Source organism: Puma concolor, chromosome E1, assembly GCF_028749965.1.
Source record: "Puma concolor isolate L17-30 chromosome E1, mPumCon1.1.hap2, whole genome shotgun sequence".
In the NCBI taxonomy this organism is placed as follows: domain Eukaryota; kingdom Metazoa; phylum Chordata; class Mammalia; order Carnivora; family Felidae; genus Puma; species Puma concolor.
The window spans coordinates 26840811-26868498 of NC_141680.1; the positions used below are offsets into that span (position 1 = coordinate 26840811).

At 38.6% G+C, this 27688-nt stretch overlaps 1 protein-coding gene across 2 annotated transcripts in view; it reads right to left on the reverse strand.

Moving 5' to 3' along the window:
• USP32 (ubiquitin specific peptidase 32) overlaps positions 1-26584 on the reverse strand; it is a 244812-nt gene extending 218228 nt beyond the window's left edge. For both annotated transcript variants that reach the window (XM_086686756.1, XM_086686755.1), the window contains exon 1: positions 26429-26584. In XM_086686756.1, the coding sequence (XP_086542882.1) occupies positions 26429-26486 (58 nt within the window). In that variant the 5' untranslated portion in view covers positions 26487-26584. The remainder of the gene's footprint in view (positions 1-26428) is intronic.
• Between the last annotated feature and the right edge of the window lie 1104 nt (positions 26585-27688).

Genomic DNA, 27688 nt, shown 5'->3' on the forward strand with positions numbered 1-27688 from the left:
CAAACTTCCAGTCAAATGCGAGGACAGATACAAGGTATTTTTATTTTTTTTAATTTACCTTTTTAGTAATCTCCACACCCAACATGGGGCTCAAACTCACAACCCCGAGATCAAGAGTCACTATGGACCAGGTTCAAAGAGTAACCAATCCAGTTTGAAACCAGTTCACAGTCCACATGAAAACATCAGAAGAAACTCACAATACGTGATAATCTTGAGAAGAGACTTGGGCAAGTGACAAGAGTGTATTTATGGTTAAATTAGTGATAAATACTAAACAAACACAAATAAATACTACAATTATTAGCTCTAGGGAAAACAAAATTGTACTAGAAAAAGAACCATAGCTTACTACATAACTTGAGCTGTGTATCATATGTCTATATGGTCATAAGGTAAACATTAAAATATTTATCTAACCAAAACTACCATACAACTATAGTGGCAGGATGAAGTAACAGGGAGAGGGGAAGAGGAAGTGGCTAAGGGAGAAGGAAGGGGAAGAAAGCTAAATTCTCATGCTCTGAAGTGGGAAGTCAACAGAAAATGCCTAAAACTGAAAAATCAGTAGCAAACACCAAAAAACAACTAAGAGAATATAAAATGGTACCTTCTCAGAAAGAGAAAATACCAAGATTGGGCAACTGCTTCTTATTCAACAAATTTTTTATTCAACAAATCTTATACAAACTATTTAACACTTTAAACTATGTGAATGTATAACATTGATAAAAATAGACATCTCAGAAAAAACAAGATATAAAATTGCATGTATGTTATGATTAAAATAATATAAAAAATATAAAACATTTATGAGAAAAAAAGAATAAAAGCAAATAATTAGCAGTGTTAGGTGCCAGGATTATTAATGGAATTTTCCTCCTCTCCCAATTTCTCAATAATGTTATAATGTATTATAATTTTTTTTTAACGTTTTATTTATTTTTGAGACAGAGAGAGACAGAGCATGAATGGGGGAGGGGCAGAGAGAGAGGGAGACACAGAATCTGAAACAGGCTCCAGGCTCTGAGCTGTCAGCACAGAGCCCGATGCGAGGCTTGAACTCACATACCGCGAGATCGTGACCTGAGCCGAAGTCGGACGCCCAACCGACTGAGCCACCCAGGCGCCCCTGTATTATAATTTTTAAACAAAGTTTACAAAGGCACTGTTTGTTGTCAACTGACAACCTGTTTGCTTACAATACTATCTCCTCTACATATACCACCCTACTTGCAATGCCACCTGAACTGATCGTCTTTTATGACCTGAGTTAAAACATCACTTCTTTCCTTTCATTTCCAGACTTCTCTCTCTCTCTCTCTCTCTCTCTCTCTATCCAATAAGCTCCTTGAGGCTAGTATCACTTCTTACTTGTCTTGGTAGCCCTAGCACTCAGCACAAAGCCTAGAACATTATGTAGGCATTTAATAAATAACCAATCAATCATTCAATTATGTATTTACTCCAATAACCATAAGAAATCTAAGTGCTTTTGTCATATCAAAGCACAGACCATAATTTTTTAAATATTTATTTATTTTTGAGAGAGCAGGGGAGGGGCAGAGACAGGGAGACACAGAATCCAAAGCAGGCTCCAGGCTCTGAACTGTCAGCACTGAACCTGATGCAGGGCTCGAACTCATGAACCACCAGATCGTGACTTGAGCTGAAGTCAGACGCTTAATCAACTGAGCCCCCCAGGTGCCCCAACACAAATACTTTTAATGGTGATGCCAACAAATAGCCTCAATTTTTCTGCTGCCCAAAAGATTTTTTTAAAGCTGTTATAAAATGAAGTGAATAAATTAAAAGAGCTATTAAAGGACATCTGGCTGGCTCAGTGGGTGGAGCATGGGACTTTTGTAAGTTCGAGCCCCATGTTGGGTAGAGAAATTACCTAAAAAACAAAATCTTGAAAAAAAAAAGAAAGAGCTATTAAAAGCTTCACAAAACACAAATCTATTTTCATGAAACTGATTATACAATACACAAAAACCATTTACATATTAACTTCAAAAAATTAACTTTAAAAAAAGTCACAAAAATTTTACAATAAGACTTTCATCCCGTTGGAATACCAAAAGAAATGGAACTTGTTATTACATCTAAATGGGAAAGAAACACAGTCTTTCATGAACAGGACTAAAAAGTGATGCTTTTGGTGGTGGGGGGGGGTGATAAGAAAAATAGTTTTAAAAATACCAATTAAAAATTTTTTTAGATAACAAAGATACACAAAGAGACAATAAAAATCACCTTCAACTTCACAACACAGACATAATCTATTAATGTTTTGCAATATAGTTGACCCTTAAACAACTTGGGTGGTGGGGTACTAACCCCACCTCCAGTGGAAAATCCACGGATAATTTTTTGACTCTCCAAAAACTTAACTACTAATAGCCTACTGTTGACTGGTAGCCTTACCAATAACATAAAGTCAATTAACACATATCTTGTATATGTATTATATACTGTATTCTTACAATAAAGTAAACTAGAGAAGAAAATGTCATTAAGAAAATCATAGGGAGGTCACCTGGGTGGCTCAGTAGGTTGAACATCTGACTCTTAATTTAGGCTCAGGTCATGACCCCAGAGTCTTGGGATCAAGCCCCACATAGGACTTTGTACTGAGCACGGAGCCTGCTTAAGATTCTCTCTCTCTCCCTCTACCCCTTTCCCTGGCTTGTGCTCTCACACACACTCTCTCTCTAAACCAAAAAATAAAAAATAAAATAAAATAGTCTTATCACTAAATCTTGTCAGTGAAAAGAGAGTATCTTTGTTAAGGTAAGTAACAAATAAAACCTCTAATCCTACAAATCTCCCTACAGAAACAAGTACATCACACACTGTCTATATTAAAAGCAATAAGCTCACACAATTTTATAAGTGAAGGAAAAAGCTGAGGTTATTATATAGGTCAGCTTGAGCTTCACATCCTTTTCTCTATAAACCACAAACACATTCCTACTTTCTTGAAATCAAATCCTCACCAAAATGAGTATTTTATGAATAATTAGAGACAGTAAGATTAATTCTTCTTAACATAAAGGCAGTCCTTGCTTTGCATGGTTACCATATTCATGAATTTCAGTTTCTACAGGTTTGGTTAAATAACACAAGCCCTTCAAAAACACTGTTCAAATTTCAGTCACCACATCATATTAATGTAAATTAACTGTAAATAATTTCAAAAAATACAAACTTCACGGCTGGTTCTTCAGTCCATGAATCCCGATGTAAATAAAAGATGCACATTATAATCAGTGACCAATCATGTCACTTCTTTCAAAGCCTGTCTACAATTGGTCCCTATGTAGCTGTTAGAGAGAAGGTGTGATTGTTGTGTGATAAATCCAAGTGATATTTTATGAAAATGGATAATCAAAAGAGGGAACTGGCCAACAAAGATAAAAATGTAGCAAGGAAATGAAGTGATAATGATAAATTCCAATTAAACACAAATGGACATTTAGAAGAAATAGCTGACAATGGAAATGTTGACATTGCTACCTTTCAAGGGACACTAGATATGCATTCAGAGGAACTTAGTGAAAGGTAAATGGGAAAAATAGCCATGACAAAACACTGAGATGTTCCAGAAGAAGCAACACTGGTCAAAAAACAAAAAAAAAAAAAAAAACTTTTAGAGAGCTCACACATACTTTCACAACATTGAAAACACAAAAGAGAAAATGTTGGAAGCTAACCCAAACTTAGAAAGGAATGACAACGCACCAAAGCATAAAAAAGATGCCCATTCCACATTTTAAGGTATGCAACAAGGCAAGCGTGAAACTACTCTTGACAGGTTTTTCCACAAGGAAATAAAACACTAATTCTGATATTTTATGTTTTATTTATTTTGTTTTTTTAAGCTTATATATTTATTTTGAGAGAGAAAGAGAGGAAAAGCACGCGTGTGTGAGCAGGCGAGGGGCAGAGAGGGAGAAAGAGAGTAGCAGCACAGAGCTCAACACAGGATTCTATCAAACGAACTGTGAGATCTTGACCTGAGCTGAAATCAAGAATCAGACACTTAACCAAATGAGCCACCCAGGTGCCCCCATTTATTATTTTTTTTTTAATTTTTTTTTTTTAACGTTTATTTATTTTTGGGACAGAGAGAGACAGAGCATGAACGGGGGAGGGGCAGAGAGAGAGGGAGACACAGAATCAGAAACAGGCTCCAGGCTCTGAGCCATCAGCCCAGAGCCTGACGCGGGGCTCGAACTCACGGACCGCGAGATCGTGACCTGGCTGAAGTCGGACGCTTAACCGACTGCGCCACCCAGGTGCCCCCCCCATTTATTATTTTTTTAAAGTAAGCTCTGCACCCAACATGGGGCTTGAACTCACGACCCCAAGATCAAGAGTCCCTACTTCTAACATTTTAAATTACACTGGAGTACATAAATATTATCATTGGGCATTTAAAGGAATATCTATAACGCACTGTAAATTACATAAGATGAAAGAATTTGCATTCTAGGACCATAAACATACATACAAACTCATGAAGTATACAAACAACACATACACTAAATTACCTCTTCTGTTAACACTGTTTCTCCTTTTCCTATTTTAAATATAGTAGAAATAAATAAATAAATGTATGTATATATGTATGCATGAATCCAAGTAGTAGAGCTGAGTACATTTCATGGATAAAGCCAGAGTTATGATTACCTTTATGCCATCAACTTTGGTAGAGGCAATGTGACAAAACAATGCAGAAGTAAGCTGAAAATGACAATCAGAGCTGAAATGTAAATTCTAAGCATAAAATGACAGCAGGACAAAAATATCAATAGCAAGTAAAAAAAGTAAACATGAATTTGATGTGCCATTTTTTTTCTGACAATCTTTAATCTCTAAAATAATATAGTAAGACAATAATTCATATCTTCCAACATATGTGAACAGAAAACAATAAATCAGAATATGCACTGCACTTTCACTATCAATTAATTTTTTGCCAATTATTGTGATTTTTTTATTTTATGAAAAGTAACAACTTCTAAAAGATGAAGAAAATTTAATTTCTTCCCTGGAATACTCTAACTGCACTAAGTTACAATATGTCAATAATGGCATTAATGTTTAACACAACATTTAAGTATTAATAATCAATTAAAGTCAGTTATCCAATATTCAAATTTGGAAAAAAAATTTCAGACTGACACAGCATATCAGATTCCAGTCCAAAATAAAAGTTTCTGCTAATATATGAAGCTACAAAATGCCACTACCAAAAGATAAGAACTTCTGGAAGAATTATTAGATGAATGGCTAACAATCTCTATTAAAAATGCACAGAGAACAATGCTATAATAAAATTTTGATATGCAAAGGACTACATCTAAGGGATTACATAGTTAAAAAGAAACCTCTTACAGCCAATACTTATCACCCTCTTGAACTCACCTATTAATCTATATATGCCCATTAAGATATAATAACTTTTTTTAAATTTTTTTAATGTTTATTTATTTTTGAGACAGAGAGAGACAGAGCATGAGTAGGGAAGGGGCAGACAGAGAGGGAGACACAGAATGTGAAGCAGGCTCCAGGCTCTGAGCTGTCAGCACAGAGCCCGACGCGGGGCTCGAACTCACGAACCGTGAGATCGTGACCTGAGCAGAAGTCGGATGCTTAACCGACTGAGCCACCCAGGTGCCCCAGATATAATAACTTTTAAGAACCTATCCCCAGATGTTAAGTTAAAAATACACAGGCAGAGCTCTCTTTTAAAAAGTGCCTCTTGGGGCGCCTGGGTGGCGCAGTCGGTTAAGCGTCCGACTTCAGCCAGGTCACGATCTCGCGGTCCGTGAGTTCGAGCCCTGCGTCAGGCTCTGGGCTGATGGCTCGGAGCCTGGAGCCTGTTTCCGATTCTGTGTCTCCCTCTCTCTCTGCCCCTCCCCCGTTCATGCTCTGTCTCTCTCTGTCCCAAAAGTGAATAAACGTTGGAAAAAAAAAAAAAAAATTTAAAAAGTGCCTCTTGTACCCTCTTGCACTTTCAACAATAGCTAAATTATGGAAAGAGCCTAAATGTCCATCAACTGATGAATGGATAAATAAGTTGTGGTTTATATATACAATGGAATACTACTTGGCAATGAGAAAGAATGAAATATGGCCTTTTGTAGCAACGTGGATGGAACTGGAGAGTGTTATGCTAAGTGAAATAAGTCACACAGAGAAAGACAGATACCATATGTTTTCACTCTTATGTGGATCCTGAGAAACTTAACAGAAACCCATGGGGGAGGGGAAGGGGAAAAAAAGTTAGGGAGGGAGGCAAACCATAAGAGATTCTTAAAAACTGAGAATAAACTGAGGGTTGGGGGCGCCTGGGTGGCTCAGTCGGTTAAGCATCCGACTTCGGCTCAGGTCATGATCTCACAATCTGTGGGTTCAAGCCCCGCATCGGGCTCTGTGCTGACAGCTCAGAGCCTGGAGCCTGCTTCCGATTCTGTGTCTCCCTCTCTCTCCGCCCCTCCCCTGCTCATGCTCTGTCTCTCTCTGTCACAAAAATAAATAAAAACATTAAAAAAATAAATAAATAAACTGAAGGTTGGTGGGGGGCCGGGGGGGGGAGGGAAAGTGGGTGATGGGCATTGAGGAGGGCACCTGTTGGGATGAGCATTGGGTGTTGTATGGAAACCAATTTGACAATAAATTTCATATTTAAAAAATTAAAAAAATTAAACAATTAAAAGTGCCTACCTAAAATAAAAGATCTTAAAATATGTAAATGTCATCTGCATCACTAAGTAGCAATCATATAGTCTCTATTCCAGCAGCATATAGAACATATAAGCCTTAGGCAACCACAGCACTTCGGTTAACAAAGATTAAATTTTAGAATTCATGAAGACACAAGGCACTTCTCATCCTTCGGGAAGAGACTACCTGCTACCATTTGTGTATGTGTTTGCAGAATAGAGGCTGACTTTTTTCATGTTCCTCAAAGAATAGCCTGACTTTCCACCCTGGCTAAGATTCGATAATAAAGTTGGCTCTCCTGACAGCACTGCTTTTACGAGTATTGTTCATTTTTAATTTATCCATGAAATGTGTGGATTATTTGGAAAATTATTTTTAAAGGATTTTCTTTATGGAGGGGCAGAGTCTTTGCGTTATAGGAAGTAGGGTTCTCTCTACCCTGGTTTTCTGCAACTATGAGGTCAATCTTTCAGGGTTTTGTGGCTTTATCTCTGCACAATCTAAAACTTTAAATTCCAAACTGCCTGACATCATCAAAATTAAAAACTTCTGAGTAACAAAAGATACTACCAAGAGCATGAAAAACATCCCACAGAAAGGGAGAAAATATTTGCAAATCACATACAAGCATACCTCATTTTACAGTACCTCACTTTTCTGCACTTTGCAGATATTGTTTTTTACAAATTGAAGGTTTGTGGCAACTCTAACAGCATCGTTTTTTTCAATAGCATTTGCTTATTTCGTGTCTCTATGTCACATTTGGTAATTCTCTCATTATTTCAACTCTTTCATTATTACTATATTTGTTATGGTGCTCAATGATCAGTGATCTTTGATGTTACTATTGTAATTGTTTTGGGGCATCACGAACCATGCCCTTATAAGACAGAAAACTTAACTGATAAATGCTGTGTATGTTCTGACTGCTCCACCAACTGGGCATCCCTCCCTGGTCACTCTTCCTCTCCTCAGGCCTCCCTACTTACTGAGACTCAAAATTGAAATTAGATCAATTAATAATCCTACAATGGTCTCAAGTGTTCAGGTGAAAGGAAGAGCCCCACATCTCTCATTTTAAATCAAAAGCTAAAAATGGGGGCGCCTGGGTAGCTCAGTTGGTTAAGCGTCTTAATTTGGCCTAGGTCATGATCTGGCACTCCATGAGTTCAAGCCCCACATCAGTCTCTGTGCTGACAGCTCAGAGCCTGGAGCCTGCTTCCAATTCTGTGTCTCCCTCTCTCTGCCCCTCCCCCATTTACACTCTGTGTGTGTGTCTCTCTCAAAAATAAATAATAAACATTAAAAAAATTTTTTTAAATAAAAGCTAAAAATAACTAAGCTCAGTGATTAAGCTTCAAAAGCATGCTGAAACCTAAGACAGGCCAAAGCCAAAAGCCAGGCCTCTTGTACCAGTTAGCTAAATTGTGAATGCAAAAGAAAGGGATTTTTTCTTTAATATTTATTTATTTTTGAGATAGCGCACACAAGTAGGGTAAGGGCGGAGGGTGGGGGGTGGGGGAAACAGAGGATCCGAAGTGGGTTCTGTGCTGTTGCCAACGCACAGAACCCAATGCGGGGCTTGAACTCACAAACAGTGAGATCATGACCTGAGCCAAATTCAGACGCTTAATCTACTGAGCCACCCAGGCACCCAAGAAAAATTCTTGAAGAAAATTAAAGCACTATTCCAGTGAACACACAAATGACAAGAAAGCGAAAGTCTTGCTGCTGATAAAAAGTTTTAGTGGTCTAGATTGATCAAACCAGCCACAACATTACCTGAAACCAAACTCTAATCCAGCATAAGGCTCTAACTCTCTTTAATTCTATGAAGGCTGAGAGAGGTAAGAAAGCTGAAAAAGACCGAAGCTAGCAGAAGTTGGTTCGTGAGATTTAAAGGAAAGAAGCCATCTCTACAACATAAAAGTGCAAGATGAAGCAGCAAATGCTGATGTAGAAACTGAAGCAAGTTATCCAGAAGATATTGGCCGAGATAATTAATGAAGGTGGCTACATTAAGACTTTCACCGTAAATGAAACATTACACTGGAAAAAGAGGTCATCTAGGACTTTCCTAGCTAAAGAGAAATCAATGCCTGGCTTCAAAGCTTCATAAGACAGCTGCCTCTCTTGCTAGAGGCTAATGCAGGTGGGGACTTTAAGTTGAAGACAATGCTCACTTACCATTCTGCAAGTCCCAGGGTCCTTAAGAATCCACACTAAGTCTACTGCCTGTGGTCTACAAATGGAACAAAGCCTGGATGACAGCACATCCGTTTATATGATTTACTGAATATTTTCAGGACACTGTTGAGACCTATTGCTCAGAAAAAAAAAAAAAAAATCCTTTCAAAATACAACTGCTCATTGATAATGAACCTGGTGGTTACCTAAGAAAGCTGAAGGAGATGGACGAACTTAATGTTGTTTTCATGCCTGCTAATACAACATCTATTCTGCAGCCCACAGACCAAGAAGTAATTTCAACTTTCAAATCTTTTTCTTTAAGAAATACATTTCAGGGACACCTGACTCTTGATGTCCTCTCAGGTCAGGTCGTGAGATCTAGCCCTGCAATGGACTCCCACTAAGCATGGAGCCTACTTGGGATTCTCTCTCTCCCTCTCTCTGCCCCGCCCCTACTCACACACGCACACGCACGCGTTCTCTCAAAATAAATAAACTTTTAAAAAATAAATTAAAAAGAAAATAAAAAGGAAAAAAAATACATTTCCTAAGACTACAGCTGCCATAGACAGTGACTCCTCTGATGGATCTGGGCAAAATAAATTAAAAACCTTCTGGAAATGATTCATCATTCTAGATGCCATTAAGTACATTTCATGGGAAGGGGTCAAAATATGAACATTAACAGGAGTTTGGAAAAAGTTGATTCCAACCCTCATGGATGACTTTGGGGTTTCAAGACTTCAGTGGAGAACCTGCAGATGTGGTGCCTATACCAAGAGAACTAGAAGTGGCGCCTAAAGATATGACTGAATTGCTGCAATCTCATGATAAAAGTTTAACGGATGAGGAATTAATTTTCATTTATTTTTTTTTTAAGTTTATTTATTTTTGAGAAAGAGAGAGCAAACACAAGCAGGGGAGGGGCAGAGAAAGAGAGGAAGACATAGAATCTGAAGCAGGCTCTAGGCTCTGAGCCATCAGTGCAGAGCCCAATGCAGGGCTCAAACTCACAAACAGCAAGATCATGACCTGAGCCAAAGTCGGACACTTAACCAACTGAGCCAACCAGGAGCCCCTAATTTTAATGAATGAGTAAAGAAAGTGGTTTCTTGAGACAGAATCTACTCATGGTACAGATGCTGTAAAGATGGTTGAGGGATGCCTGGCTGGCTCAGTCAAAAGAGCACGTAACTTTTGATTTCAGGGTCATGAGTTTGAGCCCCACATTGGGTGTAGAGATTACTAAAAAAAAAATTAAAAAAAAAAACCTATAAACTATAAAAAAAAGATGTTGAAATTACAACGAAGGATATAGAATATAAACTAAGTTGACAAAGCAACAGTGGGGTTTGAGAACACGGACTTTCAATTTTGAAATAAGTTCTACTGCAAGCAAAATGCTATCAAATAGAATCTCATGCTACAGAAAAACTGTTTATGAAAGGAAGAATCAATCAATACAGCAGACTTCACTGTAGTCTTATTTTAAGAAATTGCCACAGCTACCCCAACCTTTAGCAACCACCACCCTGAGCAGTCAGCAATCAACACCAAGGCAAGACCCTCTACCAGCAAAAAGATTATGACTTGCTGAAAGTTCGGATGACGGTTAGCATTTTTTTTTAATTTTTTTAAGTTTATTTTTTTATTTTTGAGAGAGACAGAAACAGCATGAGCAGGGGAGGGGGAGACAGAGAGAGGGAGAGAGAGAATTCCAAGCAGGCTCTGCACTGTCAGCACAAGCCTGATGCAGGGCTCAAACTCACAAAACCGTGAGACCATGACCTGAGCCTAAACCAAGAGTTGGACACTTCACCGACTAAGCCACCCAGGTGCCCCTAAATAGTTTTTAATTGTGGTACGTAAATTGCTTTTTTAGACATAATGCTAATTCACACCTAACAGACCATAGTATAATGTAAACATAACTTTTATATAACCAAGCACAGGAAGACATGCTCAACATCACTAGCCATTAAGGAAACACAAAACTACAATGAGGGGCCCCTGGCTGGCTCAGTCAGAAGAGCATCTAACTCGTAATCTCAGGGTCATGAGTTCAAGCCCCATATTGGGTGTGGAGCCTACTTAAAAAAAAAAAAAAAAAAAACAACTACATGAGACACTATTTCACAACCAATAGGATGGGTAAAATAAGAAAGATAACAACAAGTACAGGCAAAGATGTGGAAAAATCATAACTCTCATACATGACAGGAGTGTAAAATAGCGCAGCCACTCTGGACAATAGTTTGGTAGTTCCTCAAACTTAAACATCAAGTTACCATATGACCCAGCAATTTTACTCCTAGGTAGACACTCAAAAGAAATGAAAGCAAGGCGCCTGGGTGGCTCAGTCAGTTAAGTGTCCGACTTTGGCTCAGGTCATGATCTCACAGTTCGTGAGTTCAAGCCCCACATCGGGCTCTGTGCTGACAGCTCAGAGCCTGGAACCTGCTTTGGATCCTGTGTCTCCCTCTCTCTCTGCCCCTCCCCAGCTTGCCCTCTGTCTCATGCTTTCTCTGTCTCAAAAATAATGAATACACATTAAAAAAATTTTTTTTAAATAAAAAGAACTGAAAGCAGGAACTCAGATCTTTGTCCACCAATGTCCACATGTCTATTAATAGGTGAATGGATAAACAAAATGGAGTACACACATTATTCAGCCATAAGAAGGAATGAAATTCTGCTACATGCTACAACACAGATGAATCTTAAAAACGTTACGCTAAGTGAAAAATGACACAAAAGGGTAAATATTGCATGATTCCACTCATATGAGGTACCTAAAATGGGCAAATTCAGAGACAAAAAGTAGAAGAGAGGTTACCAGGGTAGGGGGTGGGGGAAGAAAATGGGGAGTTATTTAGGCATCATAAAGTTTCTGTTTGGGGTGATGAACAAATTCTAGAAACAAATATTGGTGACAATTATACTATATTATGAATGTACTTAATGCCACTGAATTATACAATTTTAAATGGTTCAGAGGATGGGGTTCACAGGTTTGAGCCCCACATCAGGCTCTGCGCTGATAGTACAGAGTCTGCTCGGGATTCTCTCTCCCTCTTTCTCTGTTCCTCTCCCACTTGTGCTCTCTCAAAATAAATAAATAAAACTTTAAAAATAATAAAATAAAATAATAAAGTTGTCCAAGCAGTAAATTTCATCTTATGTATAATTTACCACAGTAATAAATTGCTAAAGCCAGAAAATCAAAACTATGTACATAACTGAACTTGTGAAGATCAGACAAAAATTCATATGAAATATCTCATAATTCCCTTACAACAATCCTAAAACATACGGTTGAAAATACAATACTGATCATAAGGCTATATTCCTATTACAATCAGAAATCGTGGGGCGCCTGGGTGCCTCAGTCAGTTGAGTGTCTGATCTTGATTTCAGCTCAGGTCATGATCTAATGGTTTGTGGAATCAAGCCCTGCGTCAGGCTGTGCACTAACAGTGCAGAGCCTACTTTCTGCCCCATTCCCACTTGCACTGTCTCAAAACAAATAAATAAACATGTTTTAAAAATTGTAATTTAGTGCAATTTTTGCTTTCTCTCTCATATATATGAGAAAAAGCATATTTATGTATTTGTTAATATCAGAATCACAAGAGACACCGATAAGAAGTAAACACCTTGGGAGCATTCTCAAATCTTCAAACTGAGGCAAACACATAAGATGAGCAAAAGTCTTCTAAATTCCATTGCAACCTACAATTGTCTACCTTCTAATAACTTCTTCTAACATATATAAAACTGCCTGCCATGCACTGCAGTTCTCTTGGACCTATAATTTTAACTTTCAGTCACATTCCTATAAACTGCAAACTGGGAGTTTGAGATAAGAGCCACATGTTATCTAAACATTCAGAAGAAAACATGAAAATGAAAGTTAAAAGATCTTAAAAAAAAAACTAAATAAGATAACTTCATTTTAAGAAGCAACACATCACAATCATATAAAGACACCAAGTAACCATCTGGTTCTCTCCCTCATCAAGCATATGCTGAACAGCTATTTGTGCTGAAAACAATGCAAAGTGGTTTTTAAAACAAACAAAATTCCTCCTCAAGAAACTTAAAGTGGGGAGATTAAGTTAATACATATAACACAATGCTATAGGTATGTAAAAATATTCAAATACCAAGGACACAAATTAAGAGTCATAGGACTTCAAAGGAGATAAGTGCTGGATAGTCCAGGAATATTCCAGAGAAAGGTTAAGATCTAGGCCAAGTCCAGAAGTCCAGAAAGATGAGGAGAATCAAATGAAAATGAACCCTTCATAATCTAGCCTCATCTTGCCTGTCCAACACTGTGTACAATATAAAATTATTAGAATAGATGAAGGTAGAGAAAAACTCAGTCCACATAAGAGAAATCACAGAAATACAAAATGGAGAGCAAATCAATTGGCCCACATAATGCTTATTGTGGAGAAAAAATTAAAAATTTTAAGTAGAAGTACATATTAAGTTATATAAATTATATTTAAAAAGTTCCAGGGGCGCTTGGGTGGCTTAGTTGGTTGAGCATCCGACTTCGGCTCAGGTCACAGTATCATGGTTCGTGGGCTCAAGCCTCGCGTCAGGCTCTGTGCTGACAGCTCAGAGCCTGGAGCCTACTTCAGATTCCATGTCTCCTCTCTCTCTGCCTCTCCCCCGTTCACACTTTGTCTCTCTCTCAAAAATAAATAAACATTAAAAAAAAATTTTTTTTAAAGTTCCAAAAATTACATGGAATTTTGACCTAACTTTAGCATATTTTTCTATTCACACCAATAAGTATTTTCTATTTATGAAAAATTTGAGTGTCTCAGAACCAATCAAATCAAGGTTCACCTGCAAAATGTGAGCATTAATTTTAATGCTGTTTTTAGCTGCTAATTATAACACAACTTACAAATCTACAAGTCTTTTCATATAAGATTATGTTTCCCTTTCCTTCATATTTTCTACTGAGTGCTTCATAAATTCAGGTAATTTTAGTTTAGGGCAAGCAGATATTCCTTTTAACCCAAATTTTAAATGTTTATTTTTCTGGAATATTTGAATATTTGTATGTCATGAAACTATAATTTATCTCATAAAAATACAATTTACCAAATTTTGACTATTAGTTTTATTCTGTCAGCTTTCTCCTTTATTCAGAGGGCACCCATTCATTCAATCAACATTTTAATAAGCCCTGCCTTATTACCTTCTAAGCTCTAGAGTTATTCTCAAGGATTTCAGAACTCAAAGTAGACAGCCAATTAAACTAGCAGCTGTAATGAAGAGGGATAACCACTACAATAAAAGTGTGTTACAGCAGAGAGGAGGAGGAAAAGTAGGAGCAATATGAGGGAAGACTACTGAGAGGACTTGATGCCTGGGCTTAGTTTTAATGGATAAGGATCTGGTAAAGCTGACAGTTCAGGGAGAAAGATGTGTGTCAATTCATCAATAAGCATGTACTTCACGTCAGACACTATGCCAGCTTCTGGAAATAAAAAAAATATACACTAGCCCTAATTTCAAGATACTGGTAATCTTTTCGGAAATGTACTTCATAAAGAAAAGGTTTAAAATTTGGTGGTTTAATTTTTATTTTTTCAAATTTATATCCAAATCAGTTAGCATACAGTGCAACGATGATTTCAGGAGTAGATTCCTTAGTGCCCCTTACCCATTTAGTCCATCCCCCCCCACAATCCCTCCAGTAATCCTCAGTCTGTTCTCCGTATTTATGAGTCTCTTCTGTTTTGTCCCCTTCCCTGTTTTTATGTTATTTTTGTTTCCCTTCCCTTATGTTCATCTGTTTTGTCTCTTGAAGTCATATGATTTTTGTCTTTCTCTGACTAATTTCACTTAGCATAATACCCTCCAGTTCCATGCATGTAGTTGCAAATGGTAAAATTTGGTCTCAAAAATGAGTTCATGGGGCACCTAGGTGATTCAACTGGTTACACATCAGACTTGATTTTGGCTGAGGTCATGCTCCCAGGGTCATGGGAGCAAGCCCCACGTTTGGCTCTGCGCTGAGCATGGAGCCTGCTTAAAATTCCCCACCTGTCTCTCTGTCCCCCTGCCCCTCACCCCTGCTTATGTGCTCTCTAAAGTAAAAATTAATTAATTATGGGCACCTGGGTGGCTCGGTAAGTTAAGCATCCATGACTCAGGTCATGATCTCTTGGTTTGTGGGTTTGAGCCCCACATCGGTGCTGACAGCTCAGAGCCTGGAGCCTGCTTTGAGTTCTCTCTCTCTCTCTACCCCTCCCCTGCTCGCACACTCTCTCAAAACTAAAAAAAAAATTTTTTTTTAATTTTTAATTAATTTAAAAAATAGGGCACCTGGATGGCTCAGCTGATTGGGTGTCCAACTTCTGCTTGGGTCACGAGCTTGTGGTTCGTGGGTTTGAGCCCTGCGTCAGGCTCTGTGCTGATGGTGCAGAGCCTGCTTAGGATTCTCTCTCTCCCCCTCTCTCTGCCTCTTTCATGCACTCTCTCTCTCAAAAAAATAAACTTAAAAAGAACACAGTGCTCTGGGTGTATTAATATATACATGAAAATTAAAAAATGGGTTTGCATCTCATTTAAAAAATTTAGTTCACCATGCACACACACACAAAGTGAATATTGTATGATTTATTTATACAAGACTCAAATATAGGTAAAGCTAATGTATAGGAATAGAAATTAGAATAGTGGTTACCTCTGCGGGGCAGTATCAACTGGGAGAGGGCAAGAGAGAGCCTACTGCAATGTTAGAAATGTTGCTCTCTACCCTGGTTTTGCATGGTGGTTGCTTAGGTACATAGCTAGAATTTCACTAAGCTATATAGTAAAATTTGTGCACTTTAGTGTATGTAAGTAATAAAGGAAGGCATTCCAAGATCTAGGAAGCAGCATTTCAAAGGCAGAGAGTGTTCACACAGAAGCCAAATCACAGAAACTACAAGGGCTTGCCACACTAAAGACTGTCTTCAAACCATAGGTGTTGGGCACTTCCCACTGATGAGCATCTGAGTAAAATGACCAGTTGTGTATTTCAGAAAGATTATTCTGGTGGAAATATAAAGAATGGATTGAGGAGATAGGAGACTAATAATAGTCCAGAGGACAGAAGGCCTTTTCTAAGGCAGTAACTTTAAAGATGCAGAAGTAAGGGGGCACCTGGGTGGCTCAGTCAGTTAAGCATCCGACTTTGGCTCAGGTCATGAGCTCGTGGTTTCTGAGTTCCAGCCCTGCGTTGGGCTCTGTGCTGACAGCTCAGAGCCTGGAACCTGCTTCAGATTTTGTGTCTCCCCCTCTCTATGCCCCTCCCATGCTCATGCTCTGCCTCCCTCTCTCAATAATAAATAAACATTAAAAAGTTTTTTAAAAAAAAGATGCAGATGAAACATAAGATAGTAAGAAGATATCATCAAAGGGACACTGTGATGGATTAAATTTGAACAGAAAAAATTAAAAAAAAAGTCTCAACTGATAAACAGGTTTCTGGCTTGGGATCATAAGTAGTAAACCACATACGTGCAATATATAAGCCGATCTGTGGAACAATAAGTTGCATTTAGTTTGGGGCTCTACTGAAATAATATTAAAAAACACGCTCCAAAAAAAAAAAAAAAAAAAAACTCCACTCAAAATAGAACATTCTTCTATGACGTTATTTACTGCCAAGTGCTCATTCAGTTAATATCCTATTTCTTTCATTATTTAAATATAATTTGTTTGGCAATCTTCTGTCAACTTCAATTTATATCTATATGTACCAGTAATGTGACAATATAAAATGCTTACACCATTAGATAATTACTCCTTACTATGCCTCTAAACCTATAAAGAATAAGTAATTTCTTGTCCTTCCATAATTAGCTGTAAAGAGGTATTCTTACCTCAGCATCTCTGACAAAGAATTAACTTCTGATCTATAAAACTCCACACACAGTGAAATATTTCACTTACGGATGCTTGCATAAACTAAAGAATCTCTAAACCAAATTTATTAATCAAACAACTGCTCTAAACCCACCACAGCTTCCTACCACAGCTGCTCACCAATAGATTCCAAAACCAACTTTAAAGCAGAGCCAAAAATGACATAATAAAACATTAATACAAGTAACATTTTTTAAAGGCAAAAGATGCATTTAAATATATGTACACAGATATAAAAATACAAGTTTTAAACCTCAGGGCATACACCCATGAGCACACACACATTTATCCTGAACAAAGTTTTCTCTAAAAATTTAATCTGGTTTTTAGAAAAGATTGCTTTGATATACAATTCAGTCATTCAACAAACATGTACTGAGTAGCTAACACAGGACAAATAACATGCAATTGCTAGAAATAGCAGTGAACAAAACAGACATGTCCCCACCCTCATGGAGGTTTACAATCTAGTGGTATGTGATCATGAAAACTGCAATCTAGGGCAATGTCTTCCTCTTACCCCAGTTTCTAACTGACCATGCAATGAATCTGCCCTAAGGCTTAAATTAAGACCCACATGACCAGAGATTAAGGATTACTAAAAAGGAACTTCAGTATCAGTATAATTACCTGGTTAAAACAGAGACAGCCTCTTAGAAACTGAAGAGTGGAAAAAAAAGAATAGAGACATAAGAATTATTTTAAAGCAAGAAAGCACCAGGTCAAGAATGAAGGTCTTAAAGCTTCACTACCCATTGCACCCTTCTTCAGGAAGCTACCAGAGAACAAGCTCCATCAAAATAACGAGTAACTCAAGAAAGAAGAAACAAGGCATACAACAGGAGATCCAACACAGAACACTGAAGGAAATCTCAGGATAAATGATAAAGAAGATCCCAGCATGGCAGCTATGCTTCAAGCACAAAGGCAATAGGTACAGACCTGAACAGGCCAAAAAGCTCCAAGAAAATTTTCCAATATAATGAGCCGAGTGAACATTAATATATGGATTAGATTTAACTATTGGTGGGATTTTGGGGGTTGAATTATAGTGAATAGAACCCCAAGCAAATAAAAGAGAAGGTAATTATTAAAGGAAATATTTAGAAGGAAAGTATACAGGAAAAGTAATCCTACTATATTAAATGGCTTAGCTGTGAAAAGCATTTATAAAAACCTAATCATGTAAATACTGAACAATGATCTAACCATAATTAAAATATACATATACCAAGATGAGGAAATGGGACTACAGGGGGCGTACATGTGTGTATCTGGAGGGCAGGTAGCAGTGAAATAAAGAGCTAAATCCTAATCTTTAATACTGGGATGCCAAATAAACATTCCTTAAATGAAAAAAAAAGTATCAATATAAATATATTACTTAGAGATAAAAAAGTAAAGACCAATTAATAGATTTAAAATATTAAAAGTACTGGATAATAAGCAGAGGAAAACTGCCAAGGGAGACAGGGTAACAGTACTACTGCTTTCATAAGTAACCCTGTAGAACCATTTGATTCTAAATTCTGTACATATATCACTGTGATAAAAATTAAAACTAAAAGACTAAAAAAGAAGGAGGGAGGAGGAGCACTAGTTATGGAACTTAAGAGAAAAAGAAACTTGGAGCCAAAAAAAAAAAAGGGGGGAGGGGGCGCCTGGGTGACTCAGACGGTTAAGCATCCGACTTCTGCTCAGGTCATAATCTCACGGTTTATGGGTTCGAGCCCCGGATCAGGCTCTGTGCTGACAGCTCGGAGCCTGGAGCCTCCTTCGGATTCTGTGTCTCTCCTTCTCTCTGCCCCTCCCCCTGCTCATACTGTGTCTCTCTCTCTCTCTCATAAATAAATAAACATATATTTTAAAAAGCTATACATAAATTTTATTTATTTATTTATTTATTTTGTTTTTAGTGAATTCTATGCCCAATGTGGGGCTCAAACTCATGAGCCTGAGATCAAGAGTTGCATGCTCTACCAACTGAGCTAGCCAGGCACCCCTAAAATTTACTTTTAAATCACCTGGACTATTTGAAACCAATGAGAACACTCCGTATATTGATGTAAATCTTATTCTCAGCTTCCAAATTAACACTGTACATTTTAAACAAGTAAGTTTCCAACTCTTAGATTTGGCAGTAGGATGATGCTTGTCATCATGGATGAAAAGTACATGAAGATCACTGTCTAAAAATAAATCATTTCATGAGCAAAATTATTAAATATTACATTTTTACAAAAAGACATTCTCCAGTGTTCATAAACATAATACTTAATGACATACTAGTCTCTTAATATCCACTTAGTAATTTACATTATGAGGTATCAACTTAAATATCTGAACTAAACAGATAAAATTATATATTATATTTAAGGCTGTTACATTTTTATCTATCATTCAAAATCTTTAGCACATTTTTCAAAGCTGATTTAAGGAAATCTTGAGATGAATACATTGTTTGGTATACTGAGTCCTTATCAGTACCTGATCATTTACCCTCCAACCTTACAAACATTATTCAAGTTCTCCAAATCTTCTACCCATCATTTATACATTCACCGCCATCCAATATTTACTGAACACTTAAAATACACCTGGCACTGCACCTATCCTGGTACCAGAGATTCATCATCATGTCTGACAATAAACATGTTAATTATATATTATGATAAAGGCTACAAATGAACGTTACAGAATAGTACAACACTGATGGAAAACCACTTCATATAAGATAAGAGAAGGCCTTACTGAGGCCATCAGAGCTTGGACTTCAGGTATGAAGAATGAGCCAGACCTGTGAAAATTTGTAAGCAGCCTTTCCAGCCTGAGAGGAAAGGAATCAACAGAATCTCATTTGAATTGTAGGATTACACTGGCTGCTGCCATGAAACTAGAAAACCACTGCATGGTATCTTAGAAAGAGATGATGGCAGCTAGGACTAGAGTGGCAGCAGTGAAGATGAATAGAAGTTAACAGACTAGACTGGATACCAAACTAAATGAAGTAGATGGCCAACTCAAACTGGGGATAAGAAGATAGGCCAGATGGTGAAAGAAAGGAAAAACTGAGGAAGTCTGCAAGATTCTTCACTTTACCAACTATCTTGCAATAGCGGTACTAATTATTATCCTGGAAGAAAGACTAGGGGAGGACTACTTTGATAGAAGGGTCCTTTTCATAATGCAATCTCTTTAGAGTCTTTCACAAGTCATTAAAAAAGGCAAGAATCACAGCAAACCTTAAAAGCCTTTTCCTCTGAGGGCTACAATGCTGAGACAACCTAACTTCTTTATGGAAATGAAAGAGGAGCTGGAGAATTTCTTTGTGAAACTTCATTTTAGCATAGTTTCCTTTAATGCTGTGCAACATCAAGGATTCCAAGAACCATATTACAGCAAGGTCTTGATATATCGATTTTTCTGAACCTTGTCTACAAAATAGTTATTAACTTGAGATTTCCCTGAACTAAAAAGAGACTTATGTCAATGAACATTAAATCCCTAATAAGGAAGGGTGTTAAAGAAGGCCTTCATCTTTGAATAGATAGGTCTTCTAATAGATAGGTCTCTGACTTTAATGTAAATACTAAAATACTAGTTTCATCAGGCTTTTGTGTCGGTTAGTAATTAATGATCCACCTTTTATTTTCAAAAGATCCTTATTACTAGATAAGGAACAAGAAAATTTATTAGCATAAAGAAAGAGGTGGAGTGGCTCAATTTAAATATTCATTTTTTTAAAAAGCAGATTTTTTTGTTTAAAGTTATTCATTTAAGTAATCTAAACCTAATGTGGGACTCAAACTCACAATCCGGAGATCAAGAGTCCCATGCTCCTTAGACTAAACCAGCCAGGTGCCCCTGCAGTGGCTCAATTTAAATACATACATCAAGAAGCCTAAAAGGTAAAAGCAGAAGCATAAACAAGTCCTGAGCAGAGAAGCCATACTTTCTGGATACAGTATGAAAAGAACTCTCAGTCCCATCTTAGTCTTCTGAGTACCATTATCAAACCATCGCCCATTTTTTCTAATTGGAGTATAATTGACATACAACATTATATCAGTTTTAGGTGATCTGACAATTATATACATTACAAAATGCTCACCATGATTAGTGTAGTTAGCATCTGTCGCCAAAGTTATTACAATATTATTGACTATATTCTCTCTGCTGAACTTTCCATCCCTGTGACTTAATTATAACTGGAGTTTGTACCTCTTAATCTCCTTCACCTAGTTTACCCATTCCCTCACCCGCCTCCCCTCTGGCAACCACTAACTTGTTTCTCTATATTTATGAGTCTGTTTCTCTTTGTTGCTGTTGGTTTGTTCATTTGTTTTTTAGATTCCACATATAAGTGAAACCATATGGTATTTGCTTTTCTCTGTCTGACTTGTTTCATTTAGCGTAATACCCTCTAGGTCTATCCATGTTGTCCAGATTCAAATCACCAACATTTTTTTTTTTTTTTAAGTAGGATTCACACCCAGTATGGAGCCCAATGCAGGACTTGAACTTACAACCCTGAGATCAAGACCTAGGCTGAGATCAAGAGTCAGATGCTTAACCAACTGAGCCACCCAGGCACCTCAAAACCACCAACTTTTAATTCATAAATAAAATACCTTCACCTCTGCAGCTATTTAACATCAAACCTTCTAATCCAGCTCTCAGACTTAATCTTTAGTACTCCAAATCCAAAGATGGATTTCCTATAGTCCTAGCAAGAATAATAATCATTTCTCAAACTTTTCCTGTGACCTACATATTATCAAGTACCAAAAATCTTCCCTTTCTCCTGAAAAAACAACTCATGATTGGTTGGTCACCACATTACTAACCCTAGGTTACTTACACATCTTTCTGGAAGGCGACCCTGAATGCTGTCACTGTGAAGTCTCACTAACCAGGCACAAGACAAACAATTAACAAAAAAAAAAAAAACACAACAACAGCTGTTCAGTTTGGTAAATGGAAGGCCATTATCCATCAAGTGATGTCACCTCATTCTGCTCATCCTCCCCAAATCCAGGGTTCATTAGTGTATTTATCTCCTCTTTGTCATGGACACTCCATATGGAGTGTCGAACTGGAGACTATGGAGAACAGCACCTATGTAATTATTTAGGTGACTACATATAAAGAGACTAACTTAAAACTGCCCCATTTTTCTCCTTTATGTATAATAACAGCTGGTTAGGTATACTTGCAAATGGCTTAACCAAAACTTGCAATTCCACTGTAATGCAAGAGTTCACTGATAGATTTAATAAATTCAGATGAAGGCAAATTAAGTGCCTTAATAAGAGAAAACAGTGCATCCTAGAAGATGCCAACTGTGAAATTAAATTTTCACTTATACAATGATATATTATGCTAAACCACCTAACATCACATCATAGGCAGTATAATATCAACAAAATTTTAGTATTAACACTACGAAACTTGATGAATAAAATCTTGATTGGTGAGTCATTGTTTTAGAGCATATTAGGGCTGGTAGATAATAAGCAAAATGAAAAGTACTGGAATCTTCAACTATTACATGCTTAATTATTTCACTAGCAAAGACAATAACCTTTAAGTGACGAGGAAATAAAACTCTTTAATACACAATTATTGAGCACATACAATGAAATGAATAGTGTTAGGGCACTTTCAGGCCAATACACCAACACACACTCTACATTCCTATAGCGCTTCGTTCTATAGCACTGTAGAATTTAACATACTATATGTTAGTTATTTACAAATGATATACATATATACTACTTTTTGCAAATATTGTCCATTATCAAACATACACAAAATAAGGGCACCTGGGTGGCTCAGTCAATTGAGTGTCCAAGTTCAGCTCCGGTCATGATCTCACGGTTCGTGAGTTCCAGCCCCGCATCGGGCTCTGTGCTGACAGCTCAGAGCCTGGAACCTGCTTCAGATTCTGTGTGTCCCTCTCTCTCTGCCCCTGCCCTGCTCATGCTCTGTCTCTCTCTCTCTCAAAAATAAATAAAAATTAAAAAAAATTCACAAAATACAACTTTAAAAAGATGTTTCAATATTTTATCCCTACCTCATATGGATAGTCCTGCATACACCTTGAGTTACATACACTTCAGTGGACTGACCAGGCTATATGCTCCTAGAGAGAGGGTTTTAGTCATCTTTGCTTCTTTGGTGCCTAAGTCACAGGTAGCACTCAGTAAAAATTGCTGTATTTCATCACCCAACTATTTAGTCCAATGTAAAGTGCCAAAATTCTTTTTAAAAAATTTTTTTAATGTTTATTTATTTTTGAGAGAGAGAGCAAGCAGGGGAGGGCAGAGAGAGAGAGAGAGACACACAGAATCAGAAGTAGGCTCCAGGCTCTGAGCTGTCCGCACAGAGACGAACGCAGGGATTGAACTCACGAACCATGAGATCATGACCTGAGCCAAAGTCGGACACTCAACTGACTGAGCCACCCAAGCACCCCAGTTCTTCTTAAGGAAAGGGATTAGAAGAAATTCACCCACTATATTTTATTAACATCATTTAAAAGTTAAGGACAATTTTAATTCAGCCAATTCTAGGGGGGAAAAAAGCCTTATTATTCTCAGTTTCCAGAATGATGAAAAGGAGAGAGGAGCAGGAAGAAAGAATTAAAGAACTGGAGATTTTTAAGTTTCTCGGAGTTCTGAAATACTCTAAACTTCAACTCCTCTTTCATTCAGTATTTTTTAATACTATGCTCCAAGCATTTAGAATATATTTTCAGGAATACACAAGCCACAAACTTAGATGCAATAGGAAGTGAAATAAAGAGATGAACACAGCTGCTAAAATTCTCAGTACTCGTGAAGTACAGTAGATGTACTTCAGAAAATACCTGCAATCTAAACCAGGGTCAAGCCTTTCAAGGAAAAGCCTATTTGCATTCTATTCAAGATATTCAAGACAGATAACAAAAATAAAAGCTACCACAAATCTCCCTTAAAAAACTTTAAAGGTATGCTTTCAGAAAACTATTAACGTTTATATAACTGGCACACAGTCTAGCTAAAATAGCATGCAAAATCAATCTTCCTAATTTCTAGCGCTTCTGAAATGTAAATGAGAAGTCACTAAACTGCCCTTCCCTTAGGTAGTGTTATCTGTCATTAACATAACACTCCATTTCCAAGGCTCTGTTTTACAAAACAAATTGCCTGCAATTCCATGTTTGCTTCCAGCAATATACAGTTGACTATTTTTTTTAATACTACCTAAATATGGTTAGGCATTATTTACTGGTCAGTAATTTTAAGAAAGCCAAGAGGGGTAGGCATTTCAGTAGTTTATCAAACTTGCTTTTTTACTTGTACAGTGATTCATATAACCTACATTGTGTTTGTCCAATCCTCTCCCTAACACCCACCCCTATTCACCCTAAAAAGTAAATAAGACCAACAGATAGAGGTTTTGGTACCTATTTAGTTCATGTGCCCCCCCAAAAATTCCCAAACCATTTTTCAGCTCTACCAAAAGTTTTATAAATTCTTTCTATATAACCTCAGTAAATGAAATTCTATATTAAAGTCTAACATTTACTACGGTAAATAGTATATTCAAAAGAATTGCCCACTTTAAAAAAAAAAAAAAAAAGCTCCTGGTTTACATTTAGAAATACTACTTATCAGTTTGGTTCTCTCTTTTGCTTTAATTTTCTTCTGGAGCAAAACTGATAAAACAAATTTATTCAAAGAAGAGTTAAAGGTCTTAACAAATATTTTGCTACCTCTTCAAATATACATTTTAAATTCAACAGGCAAACACTTCATAATAAATTGAACAAAGACCTTCAATCAAATCAGTTTAAAACACACCAACTATTAATTTCCTTTATATTTACAAAAGTACTAAAATCTTAGTTTGATATGAGAGTAAGTGGGGTACAGTTGAATAAAAGTTAAATTTTAGAATTCCTTTAATGCCAGCTACATCACCCTCAAACTTAAGAAACGAAATACTTCTAAACCATGAAGCTGTGAATCAATTTGATTGATGTCCTCTTTCATGCCATGTAAAGCCATTGCCTAATTGAGGCCAGACCTGTCAGGCTCAACAGCATCCCGGAAATGACCAGCCTACTAGGGCTGGAAACACATCAAGAATTTGGAATATTTCTCATATTGAGAAAAAAGTTCAAGTAAAATTGTCCATAAGAACAATCATTCATTGTTCTGTAGAAAAAAAAGATATAAAAAGCATATTTTCGTTATTCTGGTCAGTCCACAATGAACACATACACCTAAATTCTTTATTTTCAGGTGATATCCCACTGAATTTACCTTTGTTTCTTACATACAAACAAGAGTTTACTACTAAATCCTCATTTTGAATGTCTGTCTTTTAAGCCAATTTTTATTTTATAGCCTTAGCTACTGAAACCATCACCTGGAGCAGGGCTGGTTTCTTGACTTAGAAACCTGTTAACAATAATGCCAAGCATCCAACCTGCTTAATGTTTCACTTCTTATCAAAAAAAACCCCATTAAATGTCGAAAAGAAATACACGCATACATACATACACACACACACTCAAATCCCACTCATGAAAAATTAAGTCACATTCCGGCCATAAACTGCAATAGACACTTCCAGTTAGCGTGTGCTTTAGTAATCACCGACAGCGGTATCAGAGAAAGTGGTAGGGGGTTGGGGCTATTAGCAACACACTGTGCGTCTGAGCCAATAAGCAGCAGGCTAGGACTGGCAGCAAGGCCGGTCCCTAAAGGGAGCTATAACACAATATCAGAATGCTGAATTTCCGAATGCCATTTTATAGGAAGGGAGGGGGTGAGAACTGAGGATCAAGTGCAATAAAAGGCTCTGGCCAACGTCTAAGGAGATGTAACCTAAGACAAGGTCTTGTGCAAAACCAGATGTCCAGTCTCATCTCACCTCAAATACAACTTAATTTCAGGTCGTTCTTATCAAAGTCAGCCGCTCAAAAGGTGAGGGGGTGGCAGGAGTGGATGACGATAGCCCCCTAGAGACTAGCAAAGGCCCTCGGAAAAGGCGGAGACTCCACAACTGGAAGGGGCTTCCAACAGCAAAAAGAGAAGAGGGCTTTGCAGCCGCCTCCCCTCTCCCTTCCAACCAAGGTTGTTGGGAATGAGCTTAGGATGTTGTCGGGTTTTATGAAGGAGTGATATGAGAAAATGGCAGTAAAGGATGAGGGGGGCTGGAATGGCTGATGCCACCCAAGAAAGGAGGGAGAGAAGACTTCCCTGGACACATCCAAGATAACAACGCCACCAAAGAGCACGGGCATTTCCGTGCCAGAGCCAGATACCCCTCTCTCTGGGAAAGCTTCTCCCCCTTTCCATACGGTCCCAATTCCCAAACACTGCTCCCACCCGACCCTTCTCCCTCATAATATTCCCCGTCGCTCCCCCAAAGAGGGCCTCCTTTCCCATCCTCCTCAGGCACCCTCAAGCGCTCAACCTCCCCTCCCCTTCCCCGGTCACCCACCCTCGGGGCAGCCTGTCGCTGGCCTCCCCCGCACCTCGTCCAGACCCCTCCCCCCCCTCACCTCTCCTCAGAGCCTCCTCGTAGCTGAGGAATCCGATCCGTGACTCCTTGGCGCCCATGCTCCCCTCATCCCCTCGGCCGGGGGTCGGAGCCTAATCTCGCCCCCACCCCCCCTCCCGCCTGCGACTAGGCGTCCCTGGGTGACGGTGTCGGCGTCCCCCAGCCCCCTCCTCTCCCCACACTAACAAGTGCGGCTTCTGCCCCGGCAGCTCCTCCCGGCCGCCGCCACCGCCTCCATGCCTAATCACGTGACCCGCTCCCACCCCGCCCCCTTCCCCTCCCTCCTACTCCGCCCTTTTCTCTCCTCCCTTCCCTTTCCTCCTCACGCCCTTTTCCCTCCCCCCACCCCCCTCCCGCCGGCCCCGCCGAGGGTCACCTGACCCGAGGCCGGGGATTGTTCCGGGTAATGGCCGCCAGGGACCACTCACTTCGCCCCGCCCCAAGCTCTCCGCGCGCAGGAGCGCAGAGGAGGGGCCGGATCCCGCGCGTAACGCATCATCTCCCAGTTTCCCTCCAATCCGAAGCCGCAATGCCGGGGAGCCTCCGCCCGTTTGCGGGGGTGGGGGGAGGTGACTTCCGGGGCGCTCGGGGCCGCGTCTCCCGCCCACGGGTTCTGGCGCCTGATGGGCGGGGCTGGAGCAACTGGCGGTTTGTCTGGCCCTGGCCAGGCCCTGTCTTGGATGGAATCTTAGGGCATCGGGGTGTCAGGGGTGCAGTGAGAGAAAGAGGCAGGCAGGGGAGAAACTCCTAACATTACGGAACGGAACGTTTTGGCTGGGAGGGAGTTGTGAGAAGAAAAGAGACTCTCAAGGATTTCCTGTGATGAAAGCATTCTTAATCCTGGTGGGGAGATCCCTGAGGAAAATGAACCTTGTGACAACGTTTAGAATATATTTCTTTTCACGTTACCTGTACCTCCCCACCCCTGTTGACTCTAGATTTCCTTTCACATTCGCAAGCCCACCTCTGAGCCTGCCTCTACTGGAAACTGCTGTGCAAAAGGCTTCGGCTTACTTATGTCCAAGCATTGCCCACCCCGCCCGCCCAGGGGAGATGTGAGGTTTACGAGATTTACAACGGAGTTTCTTGCTTTTCAAAAAAAATTTTAATTGTGGTAAAATACAACTATTTTTAAGTACCTCATGAGTGGAATCATACGGTATTTCTCCCTTTTGTGCCTGGCTTATTTAACTTAGCATAATGTCCTCAAGGTTGGTCGCTGTTGTAACATGTCAGAATTTCTCAGATTTACAGAGTTCCC